This window comes from Perca fluviatilis, chromosome 2, assembly GCF_010015445.1.
Source record: "Perca fluviatilis chromosome 2, GENO_Pfluv_1.0, whole genome shotgun sequence".
NCBI classification, from domain to species: Eukaryota; Metazoa; Chordata; class Actinopteri; order Perciformes; family Percidae; genus Perca; species Perca fluviatilis.
Genome location: NC_053113.1, coordinates 132501 through 152554, shown reverse-complemented (window position 1 = coordinate 152554; position 20054 = coordinate 132501). Strand labels below are relative to the sequence as shown.

The 20054-nt window shown below is 35.7% G+C and overlaps 1 protein-coding gene across 1 annotated transcript in view; it reads left to right on the top strand.

Moving 5' to 3' along the window:
* The first annotated feature begins 2322 nt into the window (after positions 1-2322).
* LOC120544598 (ribonuclease S-7-like) overlaps positions 2323-20054 on the top strand; it is a 30678-nt gene continuing 12946 nt past the window's right edge. The window contains exons 1-7 of the mRNA XM_039778471.1: positions 2323-2634; positions 5357-5584; positions 10441-10508; positions 11376-11433; positions 15042-15109; positions 16132-16245; positions 16861-16909. Coding sequence (XP_039634405.1) covers positions 5372-5584; positions 10441-10508; positions 11376-11433; positions 15042-15109; positions 16132-16245; positions 16861-16909 — 570 coding nt within the window. The 5' untranslated portion in view covers positions 2323-2634; positions 5357-5371. The remainder of the gene's footprint in view (positions 2635-5356; positions 5585-10440; positions 10509-11375; positions 11434-15041; positions 15110-16131; positions 16246-16860; positions 16910-20054) is intronic.

The following is a 20054-nucleotide window of genomic DNA, read 5'->3' as shown; positions in this document are numbered from 1 at the left end:
GTCTGCCGAGGTTTCTTCCTAAAAGGGAGTTTTTCCTCGCCACTGTCGCGATAGCCACTGCTAATGCTTGCTCTTGAGGGAATTACTGTAATTGTTGGGGCTTTGTAATTTATAGAATGTGGTCTAGACCTACTCTATCTGTAAAGTGTCTCGATATAACTCTGTTATGATTTGATACTATCAATAAAATTGAATTGAATTGAATAGAAAGAGACAGAAAGAAAGAGACAGAAAGAAATAAACAGACAGAAAGAAAGAGACAGAAAGAAAGAAAGAAAGAAAGAAAGAAAGAAAGAAAGAAAGAGAAAGAAAGAAAGAGAGAAAGAAAGGAAAGAAACAGAAAGAAAGAGACAGAAAGAGACAGACAGAGACAGAAAGAAAGAAAGAAAGAAAGAAAGAAAGAAAGAGACAGAAAGAAAGGAAAGAGACAGAAAGAAAGAGACAGAAAGAAAGAGACAGAAAGAAAGGAAAGAGACAGAAAGAAAGAAAGAGACAGAAAGAAAGGAAAGAGACAGAAAGAAAGAGACAGAAAAACAGAAAGAGAGAAATAAAGGAAAGGAAAGAGACAGAAAGAGAGACAGAAAGAAAGGAAAGAAAGAGACAGCAGTTTGGATCGTTTCCCGTTTCTAAAATGGGAGGACTTTTCTGCATCGAGTTCTTCTACTTTTTAATACTTTAACTTGATTTTCCAGATGATACTTATATACTTTTACTGAAGTAACATTTTCAATGCAGTACTTTAACTTTTAGCAGACAGAGACATTCTCTGATTCATATTATTCATATTAACTAATAGTAAAAGTAATTAATAATGTCTGCTTTTTTTAACTAAAAAACTAAAAACTAAAAAATGTGGTATAATGTCATGTAACTTAGGTTTATTGACCATACATTTAAAAAACCACCAAAAGCATAAAACATCGTGACAAAAATGTCAGAAAAAGCTCCAAAAAGAGTTAATTTTTTCAGAATGGTGCTCTTTGGATGCTTTTATATAGATCTTAGTGGTCCCCTAATACTGTATCTGAAGTCTCTTTTATATAGACCTTAGTGGTCCCCTAATACTGTATCTGAAGTCTCTTTTATATAGACCTTAGTGGTCCCCTAATACTGTATCTGAAGTCTCTTTTATATAGACCTTAGTGGTCCCCTAATACTGTATCTGAAGTCTCTTTTATATAGACCTTAGTGGTCCCCTAATACTGTATCTGAAGTCTCTGTTATATAGACCTTAGTGGTCCCCTAATACTGTATCTGAAGTCTCTTTTATATAGACCTTAGTGGTCCCCTAATACTGTATCTGAAGTCTCTTTTATATAGACCTTAGTGGTCCCTTAATACTGTATCTGAAGTCTCTTTTATATAGACCTTAGTGGTCCCCTAATACTGTATCTGAAGTCTCTTTTATATAGACCTTAGTGGTCCCCTAATACTGTATCTGAAGTCTCTGTTATATAGACCTTAGTGGTCCCCTAATACTGTATCTGAAGTCTCTTTTATATAGACCTTAGTGGTCCCCTAATACTGTATCTGAAGTCTCTTTTATATAGACCTTAGTGGTCCCCTAATACTGTATCTGAAGTCTCTTTTATATAGACCTTAGTGGTCCCCTAATACTGTATCTGAAGTCTCTTTTATATAGACCTTAGTGGTCCCCTAATACTGTATCTGAAGTCTCTTTTATATAGACCTTAGTGGTCCCCTAATACTGTATCTGAAGTCTCTGTTATATAGACCTTAGTGGTCCCCTAATACTGTATCTGAAGTCTCTTTTATATAGACCTTAGTGGTCCCCTAATACTGTATCTGAAGTCTCTTTTATATAGACCTTAGTGGTCCCCTAATACTGTATCTGAAGTCTCTTTTATATAGACCTTAGTGGTCCCCTAATACTGTATCTGAAGTCTCTTTTATATAGGCCTTAGTGGTCCCCTAATACTGTATCTGAAGTCTCTGTTATATAGACCTTAGTGGTCCCCTAATACTGTATCTGAAGTCTCTTTTATATAGACCTTAGTGGTCCCCTAATACTGTATCTGAAGTCTCTTTTATATAGACCTTAGTGGTCCCCTAATACTGTATCTGAAGTCTCTTTTATATAGACCTTAGTGGTCCCCTAATACTGTATCTGAAGTCTCTTTTATATAGGCCTTAGTGGTCCCCTAATACTGTATCTGAAGTCTCTTTTATATAGACCTTAGTGGTCCCCTAATACTGTATCTGAAGTCTCTTTTATATAGACCTTAGTGGTCCCCTAATACTGTATCTGAAGTCTCTTTTATATAGACCTTAGTGGTCCCCTAATACTGTATCTGAAGTCTCTTTTATATTTCATGCCACATTTAATGTGCTTAATGTTGGAACATTAACGTAGACTAATGTATTATTATGTATATTTGGTTGTTCGGACTATAGATGTTATGGCTTTTCTTTTTTTTTGAAAGTTCGCTTTGTCAGAAATGTTCCCGTGACACCTGTCAGGTGTGTCACAGAGAAGAAGTTTACTTCCTCTAAATATAAACACACACACACACACACATTTATTCAGTATAAACCACTGTTTCTGTTCTCGTTTCTGTGAATTTGGCCAGTGACAGTCTGACAGCAGCTCAGTGCAGCAGCAGCAGCTCTCTGGTAAGTTTCTCTCGTCTTTCCTACCACTCAAACACAAAAACTCACACAGGCAGAGGAGATGCTGACAGATTTCAGACTTAATCACTCCCCGTCAGGGAGGGGGGAAACATCTCATTTAGTTTTATTTCCCCACAAGAGCTATTAAGCATCTTTATGTGTAGCTGACTTCTCTTTTCCTGTCCACATGTGTGCAAAATTATGCTTTATAATGTTATTATTTGATCCCTTGTGCTGTCTTCTTGATCAAAACTGAAAATCAACACTTTTTCTGATGTGTTTTGGTCTCTTTTTCGACACTTTTGGGGGCTTTTTCAATGTTTTTGGCGCTTTTTTTTTTACATTTACAGCTTCTTTTCACTACCATGTATAAACACCACCAACACCAAGCTACCACTATAGTTTCACACTCATTTTTGGGATTCATGGTCAATTAAAAACCTTAATTTATAGAAAACTATACCTAATTCTTGAGTTAAAGAAGCAGAAATGATGAGTTATTTAGACTAATATTAAAGGAAGGATAATCACAGAACGGTCAACGTTAGTACGAAATGCTAAAAAATTTAACAAAAAACCCCAAAATTCAATGAAAGCAGAGATCCGATCTATTGTTGTACTCGTATGGGATCATCCATCCGTGTTATTTTGGGGTAATTAAAATTAGGTAGTTAAAAAGAAGCCCATATTTCTGAGATAGATAGATAGATAGATAGATAGATAGATAGATAGATAGATAGATAGATAGATAGATAGATAGATAGGTAGATAGGTAGATAGATAGATAGATAGATAGATAGATAGGTAGATAGGTAGATAGATAGATAGATAGGTAGATAGATAGATAGGTAGATAGGTAGATAGATAGATAGATAGATAGATAGATAGATAGATAGATAGATAGATAGATAGATAGATAGATAGATAGATAGATAGATACCAGAAGACAACACAAGGATTAAAATCATCTTATTCAGATTCAGATAACTTTATTAGTCCCCAAAGGAGCAATTCAGTTTTACAGCCAACCCATCCATTAAGGGTTAATCTAACTTAAAAAGTGCATTACCACGCAATCTATATAATGTAATAATGTAATCTTGGATACAGTCTTTTAAAAGCTGTCTAAAATAGCGCTATACTGCAATTATCTTGACATTGAACTCAAGCATGTCTGAAAGAGCTCTTAGCATACTCAAAGTTGTTCCAAAATAACACACTTAGAGTTAACAAGCCCACCACATGTCGTTTAAGGATCAAACGCGCCCCACGGGAGCGCTTGATAAATGATCGCCCCTTGCCGTGGCAGGAAATACGCCTCATGTCTTTTTAAAAAAGCAGCTGAAGAAGTGAAAGAGGGAGAGAGAGAGAGAGAGAGGGGGAATGACATGCAGCAAAGGGCCGCAGGTCGGAGTCAAACATGCAGCATGTCTGTCTGTCTGTCTGTCTCTGTCTCTTTGTCTGTCTGTCTCTTTGTCTGTCTGTCTCTGTCTCTGTCTCTATCTGTCTCTCTCTTTGTCTGTCTCTGTCTCTGTCTCTGTCTCTATCTGTCTGTCTCTGTCTCTGTCTCTTTGTCTGTCTGTCTGTCTGTCTCTTTGTCTGTCTGTCTCTGTCTGTCTGTCTCTGTCTCTGTCTCTGTCTCTTTGTCTGTCTGTCTGTCTGTCTCTGTCTCTGTCTCTGTCTCTGTCTCTGTCTCTTTGTCTGTCTGTCTCTGTCTCTGTCTCTGTGTCTGTCTGTCTCTGTCTCTGTCTGTCTCTGTCTCTTCGTCGGTCTGTCTGTCTGTCTCTGTCTCTTTGTCTGTTTTTTTTTTTTTTTTTTTTTTTTTTTTTTTTTTTTTTTTTTCTCTTTTTTTTTTTTTTTCTTCTGTCTGTCCATCTGTCTATCTAGTTTTTTTTTTTTTTTTTTTTTTTTTTTTTTTTTTTTTTTTTTGTGTCTGTCTCTCTGTCTCTTTGTCTGTCTGTCTGTCTGTATGTCTGTCTGTTTCTCCCTCTGTCTGTCTGTCTCTCTGTCTCTTTGTCTGTCTGTCTGTCTGTTTCTCTGTCTCTTTGTCTGTCTCTGTCTCTGTCTGTCTCTGTCTCTGTCTCTGTGTCTTTGTCTGTCTGTCTGTCTGTCTGTCGCTGTCTCTGTCTGTCTGTCCTACTGTCTCTTTGTCTGTCTGTCTGTCTCTGTCTCTTTTGTCTGTCTGTCTTTTTCTCTATCTGTCTCTCCCTCCATCTGTCTGTCTGTCTGTCTCTCCCTCCATCTGTCTTTCTCTCTGTCTCTTTGTTTGTCTGTCTGTCTGTCTGTCTTTCTCTGTCTCTGTCTCTTTGTCTGTCTGTCTGTCTCTCCCCTCTGTCTGTCTGTCTCTCTGTCTCTTTGTCTGTCTGTCTGTCTGTCTCTCCCTCCATCTGTCTGTCTCTCCCTCCATCTGTCTGTCTCTGTCTCTTTGTCTGTCTGTAAGTAAGTAAAGTACTTAGTAAAACACAATTAAAACATGATAAGAAGACAAGTACTGTAGTGAAGGTAAATCCAAGCTGCAGCGAGCTCTCTTAATACTGGACCAATGTCAAAGATTATTGATTCCATCACTCACTTAGACACCAAAACACATCGGAAAATAGGGTCCAGGTTGAAAAAAACGGTAGTAACTAAAGGGTTAATACCGTTTTTTTCAATAAAAGTACATTTCTTTGTCCCTTGGGTTGTCATTTCCTCTGCTTGATGTCTGATTTGGTGTTTTAAACAGTGCACTTCTTTGAGGATGGTAGAAACAGCGGAGATGTGGAGCTCGGTGCTGCCCCTGCTGGTCGCTCTGAGTCTGCTGCAGCTTCCTGACTACACCGCCGCCGCCACACAGGACCGGCAGGACTACAAATATGGCCACCAAGACTCCGCTGAGCTGCACGACAAAAAGCACTTCTGCTCCTGGAAATGTCTCCTGTTCACGCTGCAGTGGCCCGGAGCCTTCTGCCAGGTGAGCGCTTGATTTGTTCTCATTCACACTTCTGGAGTTAAAAGAGAAAACAGTTTATCAGGTTTTCTACATGAGGGCTGTGTCTCAAAGCGCCTACTGTCACACTCCTAACACTTAGTTTTAAGCATAGATATATAACCTCTCTACAGGCCATAAAACTGAATCTATTTAGGATTTCTACATTAAAAAAATATAGTTTAATGTATATTTGGCCATTCAGAATACCAAAGACAGTTTTTACATATTAAGTTCAGGCAAAATTGAAAAAATAAAAGTATTACCTGCAATATAAATGCAAAATTATGAGATTATCTTTATGATTGAACGAATTACTTGTTCTCTTGGAGCTATATCAATCAAAATTCCACCCAAATCTCTATTTTGTGTTTCGTTCTAGAAAGGCCCAGTTGTCTTACGGTCATTACTTTGAATTAAAACCACTATTGATGTATTGGTAGAAAAATATAAGGATTATGAAGACAACATGAGCCTCTTTCCCCATTGGTTCCAATTGAAGCAATTCTAAAACTTAACCTTGGTAAGATGGCCGCCAAGTGGTTCCATCCTGGAAGGGCAAGTCAGAATTCATACTTTGCACGTGACGTCACAACTACTGGCTGGCGGGCAAGAACATCATTCTATAACGTATATTTGTTGTGTGAATTGAGTGAATTTGCTCAAGAATCAATTTGTTGGCTGAAAGCCTACTGTGAAGTTTAACACAGGTGTCGGCAAAAGACTGGTTAACACGAGACCGATAAGAAGAGGCATTGCAACAATGTTTACAAATATACATCGTGACGCTGGCGGCACAGATTATGCAGACGCAGACCTACGATTGACTGACTGACGCACACACACACACACACACGACACACACACATTGTTAAAATCATACGCTGGACGCTTTATTAGTCTTTCTACATGGGTTTAGTTAATGATCGAGACAATTTCGGGACAATTTCATAGTGGTTGGTGTAAACCGGGATATTTTAGCGTCCCGACACAGCTTTTGTCGGGACTCGGGACTGTCCCGGTCAAACCGGGACGTCTGGTAACCCTCCATGATACATAGCCTAGTGTTGGCAGAAGGTTTAAAAAAATAAACTACTTATCAAGCTGTCATTCACCGGCAGGCAGGGTGTACGTATTCAGATGTAGACTTCATCACACGACGCAACAGATTAGCAAACGTTAGCGGGAAGCTAGCTAACTAACTAACTAGTAACACTCACCTTTGCTTTGATTATGAAGATATTCCTGTTTTTCACCTCTCATACGACAGCGTTGTTAACCCATCCACTCTTGAAAGATAGAGGTAAAGGTAAATAAGTCTGAATCTCTATAAGATAGATGTAAATAAGTCTGATTCTCTATAAGATAGAGGTAAATAAGTCTGATTCTCTATAAGATAGATGTAAATAAGTCTGATTCTCTATGAGATAGAGGTAAATAAGTCTGATTCTCTATGAGATAGATGTAAATAAGTCTGATTCTCTATAAGATAGAGGAAAATAAGTCTGATTCTCTATATGATAGAGGTAAATAAGTCTGATTCTCTATAAGATAGAGGTAAATAAGTCTGATTCTCTATAAGATAGATGTAAATAAGTCTGATTCTCTATAAGATAGATGTAAATAAGTCTGATTCTCTATAAGATAGAGGTAAATAAGTCTGATTCTCTATAAGATAGATGTAAATAAGTCTGATTCTCTATATGATAGATGTAAATAAGTCTGATTCTCTATAAGATAGAGGTAAATAAGTCTGATTCTCTATAAGATAGAGGTAAATAAGTCTGATTCTCTATGAGATAGATGTAAATAAGTCTGATTCTCTATAAGATAGAGGAAAATAAGTCTGATTCTCTATAAGATAGATGTAAATAAGTCTGATTCTCTATAAGATAGATGTAAATAAGTCTTAATCTCTATAAGATAGATGTAAATAAGTCTGATTCTCTATAAGATAGATGTAAATAAGTCTGATTCTCTATAAGATAGAGGTAAATAAGTCTGATTCTCTATAAGATAGATGTAAATAAGTCTGATTCTCTATAAGATAGATGTAAATAAGTCTGATTCTCTATAAGATAGATGTAAATAAGTCTGATTCTCTATATGATAGATGTAAATAAGTCTGATTCTCTATAAGATAGATGTAAATAAGTCTTAATCTCTATAAGATAGATGTAAATAAGTCTGATTCTCTATAAGATAGAGGTAAATAAGTCTGATTCTCTATAAGATAGATGTAAATAAGTCTTAATCTCTATAAGATAGATGTAAATAAGTCTGATTCTCTATAAGATAGATGTAAATAAGTCTTAATCTCTATAAGATAGATGTAAATAAGTCTGATTCTCTATAAGATAGATGTAAATAAGTCTGATTCTCTATAAGATAGATGTAAATAAGTCTTAATCTCTATAAGATAGATGTAAATAAGTCTGATTCTCTATAAGATAGATGTAAATAAGTCTGATTCTCTATAAGATAGAGGTAAATAAGTCTGATTCTCTATAAGATAGATGTAAATAAGTCTGATTCTCTATAAGATAGATGTAAATAAGTCTTAATCTCTATAAGATAGATGTAAATAAGTCTGATTCTCTATAAGATAGATGTAAATAAGTCTGATTCTCTATAAGATAGATGTAAATAAGTCTGATTCTCTATATGATAGATGTAAATAAGTCTGATTCTCTATAAGATAGATGTAAATAAGTCTTAATCTCTATAAGATAGATGTAAATAAGTCTGATTCTCTATAAGATAGATGTAAATAAGTCTGATTCTCTATAAGATAGATGTAAATAAGTCTGATTCTCTATAAGATAGAGGTAAATAAGTCTGATTCTCTATAAGATAGATGTAAATAAGTCTTAATCTCTATAAGATAGATGTAAATAAGTCTGATTCTCTATAAGATAGATGTAAATAAGTCTTAATCTCTATAAGATAGATGTAAATAAGTCTGATTCTCTATAAGATAGATGTAAATAAGTCTTAATCTCTATAAGATAGATGTAAATAAGTCTGATTCTCTATAAGATAGATGTAAATAAGATAGATGTAAATAAGTCTGATTCTCTATAAGATAGATGTAAATAAGTCTGATTCTCTATGAGATAGATGTAAATAAGTCTGATTCTCTATAAGATAGATGTAAATAAGTCTGATTCTCTATAAGATAGATGTAAATAAGTCTGATTCTCTATAAGATAGATGTAAATAAGTCTGATTCTCTATAAGATAGATGTAAATATCTCCAAACTCCAAGTCTGGTAGAGACTTTGCCAGCTTCAAAGCAATGAAAACATCAGCGGGTGCTGTGTATGGATCACAAGTTCCGAGTGACATATGGTCTGAATAGTTGATTGATTGTAGTATTGGAAATCTGCAATTCCCGTGACTGGCCACTGTTCAGCGCCATTCTATCGGCGTTTCTTGCCCGCCAGGTATCCATGGTAATGATGTCACTGCAAAGTATGAATTACATGTCATATCTATTGTTCTATATCTATGGTTTTAAGTATATAGTGTAGATATAACGCTAAAAGTCAGTGGATTGAAAGTACCAGGATGACCCCCTAAAAACGGTCAAAACGACTACAAAGCTGGAAAGGGGAGGGACCAAGGAACGTAGACCGGCAGCTGATTGGACGAAGGCGTCACGTGGGTCTGGCTGGGTCCGTGTAACGCTTATCAGTTCAATTTTCTAAGCACAAATGGACATTTGGAAAAACTGAAAAATGGGTTCAAATATCGAATTTTTCAGTTTTTTTCTCCACCTTGACAAATAAAAAAATTGGATCTTTAAACTGTTTTTCCAATTTTCTGTTTTTTTTTTATTCAGAGGAATCAGAAATTGAGAAAATTACAAAATTGCGTCTGAGCTCCAGTTATTCACAATACTGCCATGGTATTCTCTTCCTCTACTCTGCAGAATATGCAGCTCATTAACTGCATATGGACCAAAAGGGAAAAAAATGATAGACTTTGGGGTCAGAGGTGCAACTGATGGTTTAGAGTGGGGAGAATACCATGGCAGTATTATGAATAATTGGAGCTCAGACGCAATTTAGTAATTTTCTAAATTTCTGATCATCTGAATAAAAACAGAAAATTGGAAAACCGGTTAAAGATCAATGTTTTTAATTTGTCAATGTGGAAAAAAATGACAAATTTGGATATTTTAACCCATTTTTCTGTTTTTCCAAATGTTCGTTTGTGCTTAGAAAATTTAACTGATAAGCGTTACACGGACCTGGCTGCTCCCGAATGTCAAAACCGACCATAATGGCGTTCGGAATACGATCTTGTATTTTACGAAAATAATTCACCCAAAACGTGTTTCTGAGAACATGTTAAGAGAGAAATAAACGGTGCAGTTGCTGAATCTGTTTTTTTGATCAACAAAAGTCAGTTTGAAAGATTTTCGTCAGATTTTGAGAGGGGGCGAGCCAAGCGACCGCTACTCATTTGTCTGTCTGTCTCTCTCTCTCCCTCTGTCTTTCTGTCTGTCTGTCTCTCCTTTCATCTTTCTGTCTCTTTGTCGTCTGTCTGTCTGTCTGTCTGTCTCTCCTTTCATCTGTCTGTCTCTTTGTCTGTCTGTCTGTCTGTCTGTCCATGTGTCTGTCTGTCTGTCTGTCTCTCCGTCTGTCTGTCCATCTCTCTGTCTGTCTGTCTGTCTCTCCCTCCATCTGTCTGTCTCCTTGTCTGTCTGTCTGTCTCATTGTCTCTCTGTCTGTCTGTCTGTCTGTCTGTCTGTCTCTCTGTCTAATTGTCTGTCTGCCTGCCTACCTGTCTGTCTGCCTACCTGTCTGCCTCCCTACCTGTCTGTCTGCCTGCAGTCTTTGGATGAAGAGACTCTCTGCAGAATTCCTCCCAGTATCAACAGCTGGACGATCCACGGTCTGTGGTAAATAACCCACACATCCATCACCTGCACCACATACTTCATATTCTCTCATTATCTTTGTGTGTATTTGTAACACTGTAAAAGCAGCTATACATATAAAGTGTATAATTTATGTATAATCGTGTATTTGTAACGCTGTAAACTATCATTTTTAAAGCAGCTATACATATAAAGTGTATAATTTATGTATAATCGTGTATTTGTAACGCTGTAAACTATCGTTTTTAAAGCAACTATACATATAAAGTGTAATTTATGTATAATCGTGTATTTGTAACGCTGTAAACTATCGTTTTTAAAGCAGCTATACATATAAAATGTATAATTTATGTATAATCGTGTATTTGCAACACTGTAAACTATCGTTTTTAAAGCAGCTACACATATAAAATGTATAATTTATGTATAATCGTGTATTTGCAACGCTGTAAACTATCGTTTTTAAAGCAGCTACACATATAAAATGTATAATTTATGTATAATCGTGTATTTGCAACACTGTAAACTATCGTTTTTAAAGCAGCTACACATATAAAATGTATAATTTATGTATAATCGTGTATTTGCAACGCTGTAAACTATCGTTTTTAAAGCAGCTATACATATAAAATGTATAATTTATGTATAATCGTGTATTTGTAACGCTGTAAACTATCGTTTTTAAAGCAGCTATACATATAAAGTGTATAATTTATGTATAATCGTGTATTTGTAACGCTGTAAACTATCGTTTTTAAAGCAGCTATACATATAAAGTGTATAATTTATGTATAATCGTGTGTTTGTAACACTGTAAACTATCGTTTTTAAAGCTGCTATACATATAAAGTGTATAATTTATGTATAATCGTGTGTTTGTGCGTGCAGGCCTGTTCGGGCGTTCCGTTGCTGCAAATGCTGGCCGATGTTCCAGTCTGACGTCCAGGTGAGTTATGGTCCATTGGTTAGGGTTAGGGTTAATGGGTTAGGGTTAAGGAGGTTAGGGTTAAGGTTAAGGGGTTAGGGTAAGGGGTTAGGAGGTCAGCATTAGGGTTAATGGGTTAGGGCAGGGATCTTCAACAGGGGGTCCGTGACCCCTAGGCGGTCCTCAGAGTCACTGCATGGGGGCCTCAAAATTATTGTTAATTTTTAAAAGTTTTTTCAAAAATTACAAAGTCTTAACATGATTCCAACATATTATTAGCAAAATATAAATTCCCACTGATGATAGCCTATAGGTGATGTAATCACTAAGGTAGCCAGCCACAGATACAGTTCATCCCACATGTGTGTTTAACATTAAAACATGAGTTATAATATCATGCCAACAATTATTAGGCTATTTGAATAGCTTAGTATTATGCAAAAAGGTATCTATAAAGGCTTTAGGCTGCCCTAAAAGTTATTGTAGGACCAGATTAATATGCAACTTCATTTTATACAATATATGTAGTAGGGGGGTCCCTGATGTGTCTCTCTTTCAGTTAAGGGGTACTTGGCTTAAAAAACGTTGAAGACCCATGGGTTAGGGTTAGGGTTAATGGGTTAGGGGGTTAGGGTTAGGGTTAAAACGCCCAGGATGGGCGCTGCGAGGGGCCCAGGCACAAGGGGACCACTGGTGTGGATAAAGCACTTAAAAACCTCCTTAAAAAGCTTGTTTTTGGTTATATAAAAGCTGTTCATAAGAAGGCCAGATATTTAAAGCAGGTTAAAACGACCACTGGACAGGACGGGACAGTGGGATTTTTTAATAAAAAGGTCACTTCCCCAACTGCCCTGTCCTCTCTCCTAGAGACATTACAAAATAAATAATTAAAATAAATCATATATATATATATACATATATATATTTTTAACCCTTGTGTTGTCCTTGGTTCAAATTTGACCCGTTTTCAAAGTTTTTTATATCAGAAATATGGGTTTCTTGCAACCAAATTTCCCCAAAATAACTTTGATGCTTCTTCGCAGGTAAGATTAATGATTACTTCCATAGAATTTTGGTGGTTTTATTTCATTTCATGGCATTTGAAAAAATACATTTTAAATGGTTTCAAAACCGCATCCTGACCGCACTTTGACATAAACCAGTCTGTGATTCACTCAACATCCTCTTATCTTAACTATTCTATTGGTCATAATAATAATAATAATAATAATAATAATAATAATATCTGCTTTTTTTTCAAACTAAAAAATTAGGTAGAATGTCATTTTATTAGGTTTATTGACCATGAATTAAAAAAAAGTGTTAAAGAGGGAAAGAAACATTAAAAAAAAGCATTTTTGACAATGACAAGTTCATGGACGATGGTGAAGACAACATAAGGGTTAAAATCAGATCACATTAATGGCAAACAAGTGGTTACAATAACCTTTGCTCATTACTAAAACACACTACTTATCTCTGCCCAGACGTAAGCCTTCTTACTGTGTGTTCAGGGTTTGTTCCTGTCCATAGATTTCCACAGAAATTAAACAGAACGGGTCCCTGGCGCTTGTCAGCGGCCACGGAGAAACTTCCCTCCAAAAGGCAGCAAAGGGGCAAAGTTTAGTCGACTTTGAGAAAGAAAAACGTTGTTTCCTTCTCACTGCCGATATGAAAAACACTGGTGCGTTTTTCATAGGATCCTCCGAAATTAAATCCACTTTCTCCAGAAAATAGAAGTTGAGCACAAGCGCTTGCGCGCCTCCTTTCAGCAACGTGAGTTGCAATGGAAGATTTTCTAGGATCAGGCTATTTATAGGTTAAGACTTCATGCTGTGTTTATGGTCCCGCTGAACCAATAGGATGACTCGAAACTCTTGAAAGTGTGAAGACTACAATCTTGTAGTTCTTTGACTTCCTGCCAGTTGTGAGGCTTTTTTCCCCTCTGGCTGGGTCTTTCGCATAGAGGTGTGAACTCACCAGGCTGGGGCGCTTGCAAGTAAGGCTTGTCTTTTGTCTCTGAGCTCTTTGTCTCTGAGCACATGTGTGTCTTGTATCCAGAGGTCAGTTTAAGCTGAGGCCTTTTGGTTAAAATCAGGTTTAACACCACTGATGGTCCCAACATAGTGGTAATAAGTTGATATTAGCGGTGAATACGGTGGTAGTGGGAAAAAAGGGGGCAGAAATAAAGCTAAACTTAAAGTGATGGTTCGGAGTAATTTCACCCTAGGCTGCTTTGCATCTTAACCTCGAGCCAGACAACCCTCCATAAGCTTCACACATCCATCACCTGCACGACATATTTCATATTCATTCATTCATATTCATTGCTCATTATCTTTGTGTGTATTTGTAACACTGTAAAAGCAGCTATACATATAAAGTGTATAATTTACACTACTGGTCAAAAGTTTTAGAACACTCTTTTTTATTGAAATTTTAGCAGTTCAAGTCCAATGAATAGCTAGAAATGGTACAAAGGTAGGTGGTGAACTGCCTGAGTTTAAGAAAAAAAAGTAAGGTTACCCAAAACTGAAAAATAATTACAGTTTAGTATTTTACAAAAAGGCCTTTTTCAGGGAACAAGAAATGGGTTAACAATGTAAAGCTGTTCTGCAGCAATGGAGGTTGATCAAGTCTTGAAAGTTGGTGCTACCAATTCCCACAGGTGTTCCAACTTGTCTGGATTACTTACAACCCCCTCTGTTTGTATAAAAGTCTTGTTGGAACACACTGTGGTACCATAACCTCGTGAGCATTATTTGAACAGTATTGTACTGCAGAAAGTAGTGTGTTGCTATAAAAATGGTGGGAGAAACAGGGCAATTAACAATGGAAGAGAGACAGACCATCATAACACTTAAGAATGTTGGTCTTTCCTACAGAGAAATTGCAAAAAAAGTCAAGGTGTCAGTGAGTACAGTATTCTTCACCATCAAAAGGCACTTAGAAACTGGGGGAAACTCTGACAGGAAGAGGTCTGGCAGACCCAAAGCCACAACACAATCAGAAGACAAGTTTCTGAGAGTCAACAGCTTGCGTGATAGGCGGCTCACAGGACAACAGCTTCAAGCACAGCTTAATAGTGGTCGTAATAAGCAAGTCTTAGTTTCAACAGTAAAGAGAAGACTTGGAGCTGCAGGTTTGATAGGTGTCCTGTGTGTGATCTCGCGCGGTAGCAGCCGAGAGGAGTATCCAACAGGCAAGTGTTATTTAAATGTACTTCTGGTGTAGTTACAAACTTTCTAATGCCTCGTTTTATAAGTACAGAAAGTATTTGTCCTACTGTAGAAGTTTGGTATCATTCACGAGATATGAGATTTACGAGATACAAACCTGGATCCATTAGCGCTTGCGCTAAGCTAACCAGCTGATAACGCTAACTCGACCAACGTTATAACAAGGTGGAGAAAAGCTTCTGGAAGGGGGTTGTTTGGCTCGAGGTTAAGGTGCAAAGCAGCCTAGGGTGAAATTACTCCGAACCATCACTTTAAAAGAAAAACTAACGTCTCATAAAGGGTAAATTTTTATTTGCATTGTCGACGGGAAGACAACACAAGGGTTAAACAGAAACCTCGGCCCTTTGATTTAAATGTGAGGCTGATCTCATGTCTGTTTTTTTTTCCCAGGAGCTGGAGGCAGAGCTGACTGAACACTGGCCGTCCTTACTGCAAACTCAACCCAGCTTCCACTTCTGGTAGCAAAATATCATCAAAAATACATCAAATACAGAGACCCTATGGGACATGAAATTACTTTTTCAACCAGAAAGTTTCTTCAAGTAACCAATCTTAGGCTAGCAAAATGGTGCTAACAAAGTATTGCTAGTGGTGACAGTATTAAGTATTAGCGGTGTAACCGGCAGCAACAGACCGGGCTGCAATGTAACCCTATGGGGCAATTGTGCTCATCATCGTTAGCATCCACTAAAAGTGATGTTTTTGCCGCTGAAAGGCTCATATTATTATTTTAAATGTCTGACAACATTATGGAAAGGATCCCTTCATAGATAGACCTTTAAAAACCTCTTTGAGACCTTTCTGTTTAACCAGAAACAGCTCTGAAGTCTCTAGCTCTAAACCCACCAGACTCCATTTAAAAAATCACTACTTTTAGCGTGTACAGAGCCAGCATATTGTCACATGTAAATCAGTAAACTATGTGTTTATTTCAACCAGAACTAGAGTTGTGATGGTTGGAGAAGTGGAAAGACGACCCAAAAACAGCTTTTAATAGTTTTATTTTGTGTCTGTTGACTTTGAATGAAGTGTATTTTACGATGCTTAAATCACTGTTTATTTACATGGAGTCTGGTGGGTTTAGAGAACGCAATTTCGCGGATGTTTTTATGTTTAAAAAAAAGGATCTTACTCTTTAACAGAAAGGTCGACCTCCTTAGAATTCCTTTCCATAATGTTGTCAGACACTTAGAATATTAATCTGAGTCTGTCAGCGGCAAAACAAGCACTTTTGTGAAGGTAAATACAAGCTGGACGATTGTCCTATTAATTAATTATTCCTTAGATTGTAGCTTGTTTCTCTGCTGCCGACTGCAGAGATCTCTCTTAATACTGGACCAGTGTCAAAGATTGTTGTTCCCATCACTTACTTAGACACAAAAACACAGGGAACATAGGGTCCTGGTTGAAAAAAATGGTAGTTATCCTTTAACATGTTGCTATGCAACATCAGCATGAATCTGTGATGTGTGTGTAACAGGAGAGAGGAGTGGGAGAAACATGGTGCGTGTGCAGCGTGTGTCGAAGGAATGAACTCTCCACTCAGATACTTCCAGATCTGCCTCAAACTACGAGGACACTTTGACATCTACAAGTTAGTTCACACACGTACATACACACACACACATGCATGCACGCACACAAACGCACACACACACTGACAGGACACAGACACACACACACACAGATAGGACACAGACACACACACACACACACAGAGATAGGACACAGACACACACAGACATGACACAGACACACACACACAGACATGACAAAAACACACACACACACACACACACACACAGACAGGACACACACACAGACAGGACACAGACACACACAGACAGGACACAGACACACACAGACATGACACAGACACACACAGACATGACAAAAACACACACACACACACAGACAGGACACACACACAGACAGGACACAGACACACACAGACATGACAGACAGGACATAGACACTCACAGACATGACACAAACACACACACACACAGACAGGACACACACACACACACAGACATGACACAAACACACACACACACACACACACACACAGACAGGACAAAAACACACAAACAGGACACACAAACACACACACACACACAGACAGGACACATACACATAAAGACAGGACACACACACACACACACCCCCTCCCCCCCCCAGTGAAGGTATGTGTGTGTGTTCCCTGCAGGTTGCTGCAGGATGCTGGGATCACTCCGACCTGTGATCGTCCCTACAAGGTAACATTCATTCTGATCAGATCTGAAACCATGTTCACCTCTCGTCTTATTTCACTTCTTAGCTACAGTTGGTAATGTACGCTGGTAATAACGTCTTGGTTTTTCATCTTAATACACTATGACATTTTTTTACTTTTTTCGACATACTATACTATGACTTGTTATGACTTTTTATAACATACTATAATATGACTTTTAATGACTTTTTATAACATACTATACTATGACTTTTAATGACTTTTTATGACATACTATAATATGTCTTTTAATGACTTTTTATGACATACTATACTATGACTTTTAATGACTTTTTTCAACATACTATACTATAACTTGTTATGACTTTTTATAACATACTATAATATGACTTTTTATGACTTTTTATGACATACTATAATATGTCTTGTTATGATTTTTTATAACATACTATACTACGACTTTTAATGACTTTTTTCAACATACTATACTATGACTTGTTATGATTTTTTATAACATACTATAATATGACTTTTAATGACTTTTTATAACATACTATACTATGACTTTTAATGACTTTTTATGACATACTATACTATGACTTCTTATGACTTTTTATAACATACTATACTATGACTTTTAATGACTTTTTATGACATACTATAATATGTCTTTTAATGACTTTTTATGACATACTATACTATGACTTGTTATGACTTTTTATAACATACTATAATATGACTTTTAATGACTTTTTATAACATACTATAATATGACTTTTAATGACTTTTTATGACATACTATACTATGACTTGTTATGATTTTTTATAACATACTATACTATGACTTTTTATAACATACTATAATATGACTTTTAATGACTTTTTATAACATACTATAGTATGACTTGTTATGATTTTTTATAACATACTATACTATGACTTTTAATGACTTTTTTTCAACATACTATACTATGACTTGTTATGACTTTTTATAACATACTATAATACTATGACTTGTTATGACTTTTTATAACATACTATAATATACTTTTAATGACTTTTTTTTTACATACTATACTATGACTTGTTATGATTTTTTATAACATACTATACTATGACTTTTAATGACTTTTTTCAACATACTATACTATGACTTTTAATGACTTTTTATGACACTATGCTATGACTTGTTATTTTTTATAACATACTATAATATGACTTTTAATGACTTTTTATGACATACTATACTATGACTTGTTATGACTTTTTATAACATACTATAATATGACTTTTTATGACATACTATAATATGACTTTTTATGACTTTTTATAACATACTATACTATGACTTTTTAATGACTTTTTATAACATACTATACTATGACTTTTTTATAACATACTATACTATGACTTGTTATGACTTTTTATAACATACTATACTATGACTTTTTATGACTTTTTATAACATACTATACTATGACTTTTTATGACTTTTTATAACATACTATACTATGACTTTTTATAACATACTATACTATGACTTTTTATTACTTTTTATAACATACTATAATATGACTTTTTATGACTTTTTATAACATACTATAATATGACTTTTTATGACTTTTTTTAACATACTATACTATGACTTGTTATGATTTTTTATAACATACTATAATATGACTTTTTATGACTTTTTTCAACATACTATACTATGACTTGTTATGATTTTTTATAACATACTATAATATGACTTTTAATGAATTTTTATGGCATACTATACTATGACTTGTTATGACTTTTTATGACATACTATACTATGACTTTTTATGACTTTTTATAACATACTATACTGTGACTTTTAATGACTTTTTATAACATACTATACTATGACTTTTTATGACTTTTTATAACATACTATACTATGACTTGTTATGACTTTTTATAACATACTATACTATGACTTTTTATGACTTTTTATAACATACTATACTATGACTTTTTATGACTTTTTTATAACATACTATACTATGACTTTTTATAACATACTATACTATGACTTTTAATGACTTTTTTATAACATAATTATACTATGACTTTAATGTCTTTTTATAACATACTCATAATTATGACTCTTTTATAACATAAATTATACTCATGACTTTTATGACTTTTATAACATACTATAATAATGATCTTTTATGACTTTTTATGACTTTTTTCAACATACTATAATTATGACTTTATATACTTTTTTATAACATAATTATAATATGACTTTTTGACTTTTTTTCAACATACCTTTTTATACTCATGGACTTGTTATGATTTTTATAACATACTATAATATGACTTTAATGAATTTTATACATAATTATACTAATATGTCTTTTTATGACTTTTATGACATAATTATAATTATGATTCTTTATGAGTTTTTATAACATACAATATATTTATGACTTTTATGACTTTTTTTTTTCAACATACTATAATATGACTTGTTATGATTTTTTAATGATGTACTATACTATGACTTTTTTCAACTTTTCTCAACAGACTATGTTGAATTTTTATGACTTGTTTTTTTGACATAATTATTCTGACTTTTTATGACTTTTTTCGCACTCTGAGAATTCATTCTGATGAAATCTGAAACCATTATCACCTCTTGTGTTATTTGACTTCTTAGCTACAGTTGGTAATGTACGGTGAAAATAACTTGTTTTTCGTCATACTATACTATGAATTTTTTTATAACTTTTCGACATAATATACTATGACTTTACCCCCCCCTCCCTCCCCTTCCTTCCTCCCTTCCTTCCTCCCCTCCCTCCCTTTCTCCTTCCTTCCCTCCCCTTTCCTCCCTCCTTCCTCCCCTCTCCTTTCCTTCCTCCCTCTCCCTCCCCCCCTCCTGCTTCCATGCTTCCCCCCCTCCCTTCCCTCCTCCCCTCCCTCCCCCCTCTCCTTTCCTTCCCTCCTCTTTCCTCCCTCCTCTCCCCCTTTCCTTCCCTTCCCTCTCCTTTCCTCCCCCTCCTTCCTCCCTCTCCTTCCTCCTTTCCTTCCTCCCCCTCCTCCTCCTCCTTCATGTTTCCCCCTCCTCCTTCACGCTCTCTTTCCTCCCTTCTCCTTCCTCCCTCCCTTTCCTTCCTCCCTTCTCCTTCCTCTCC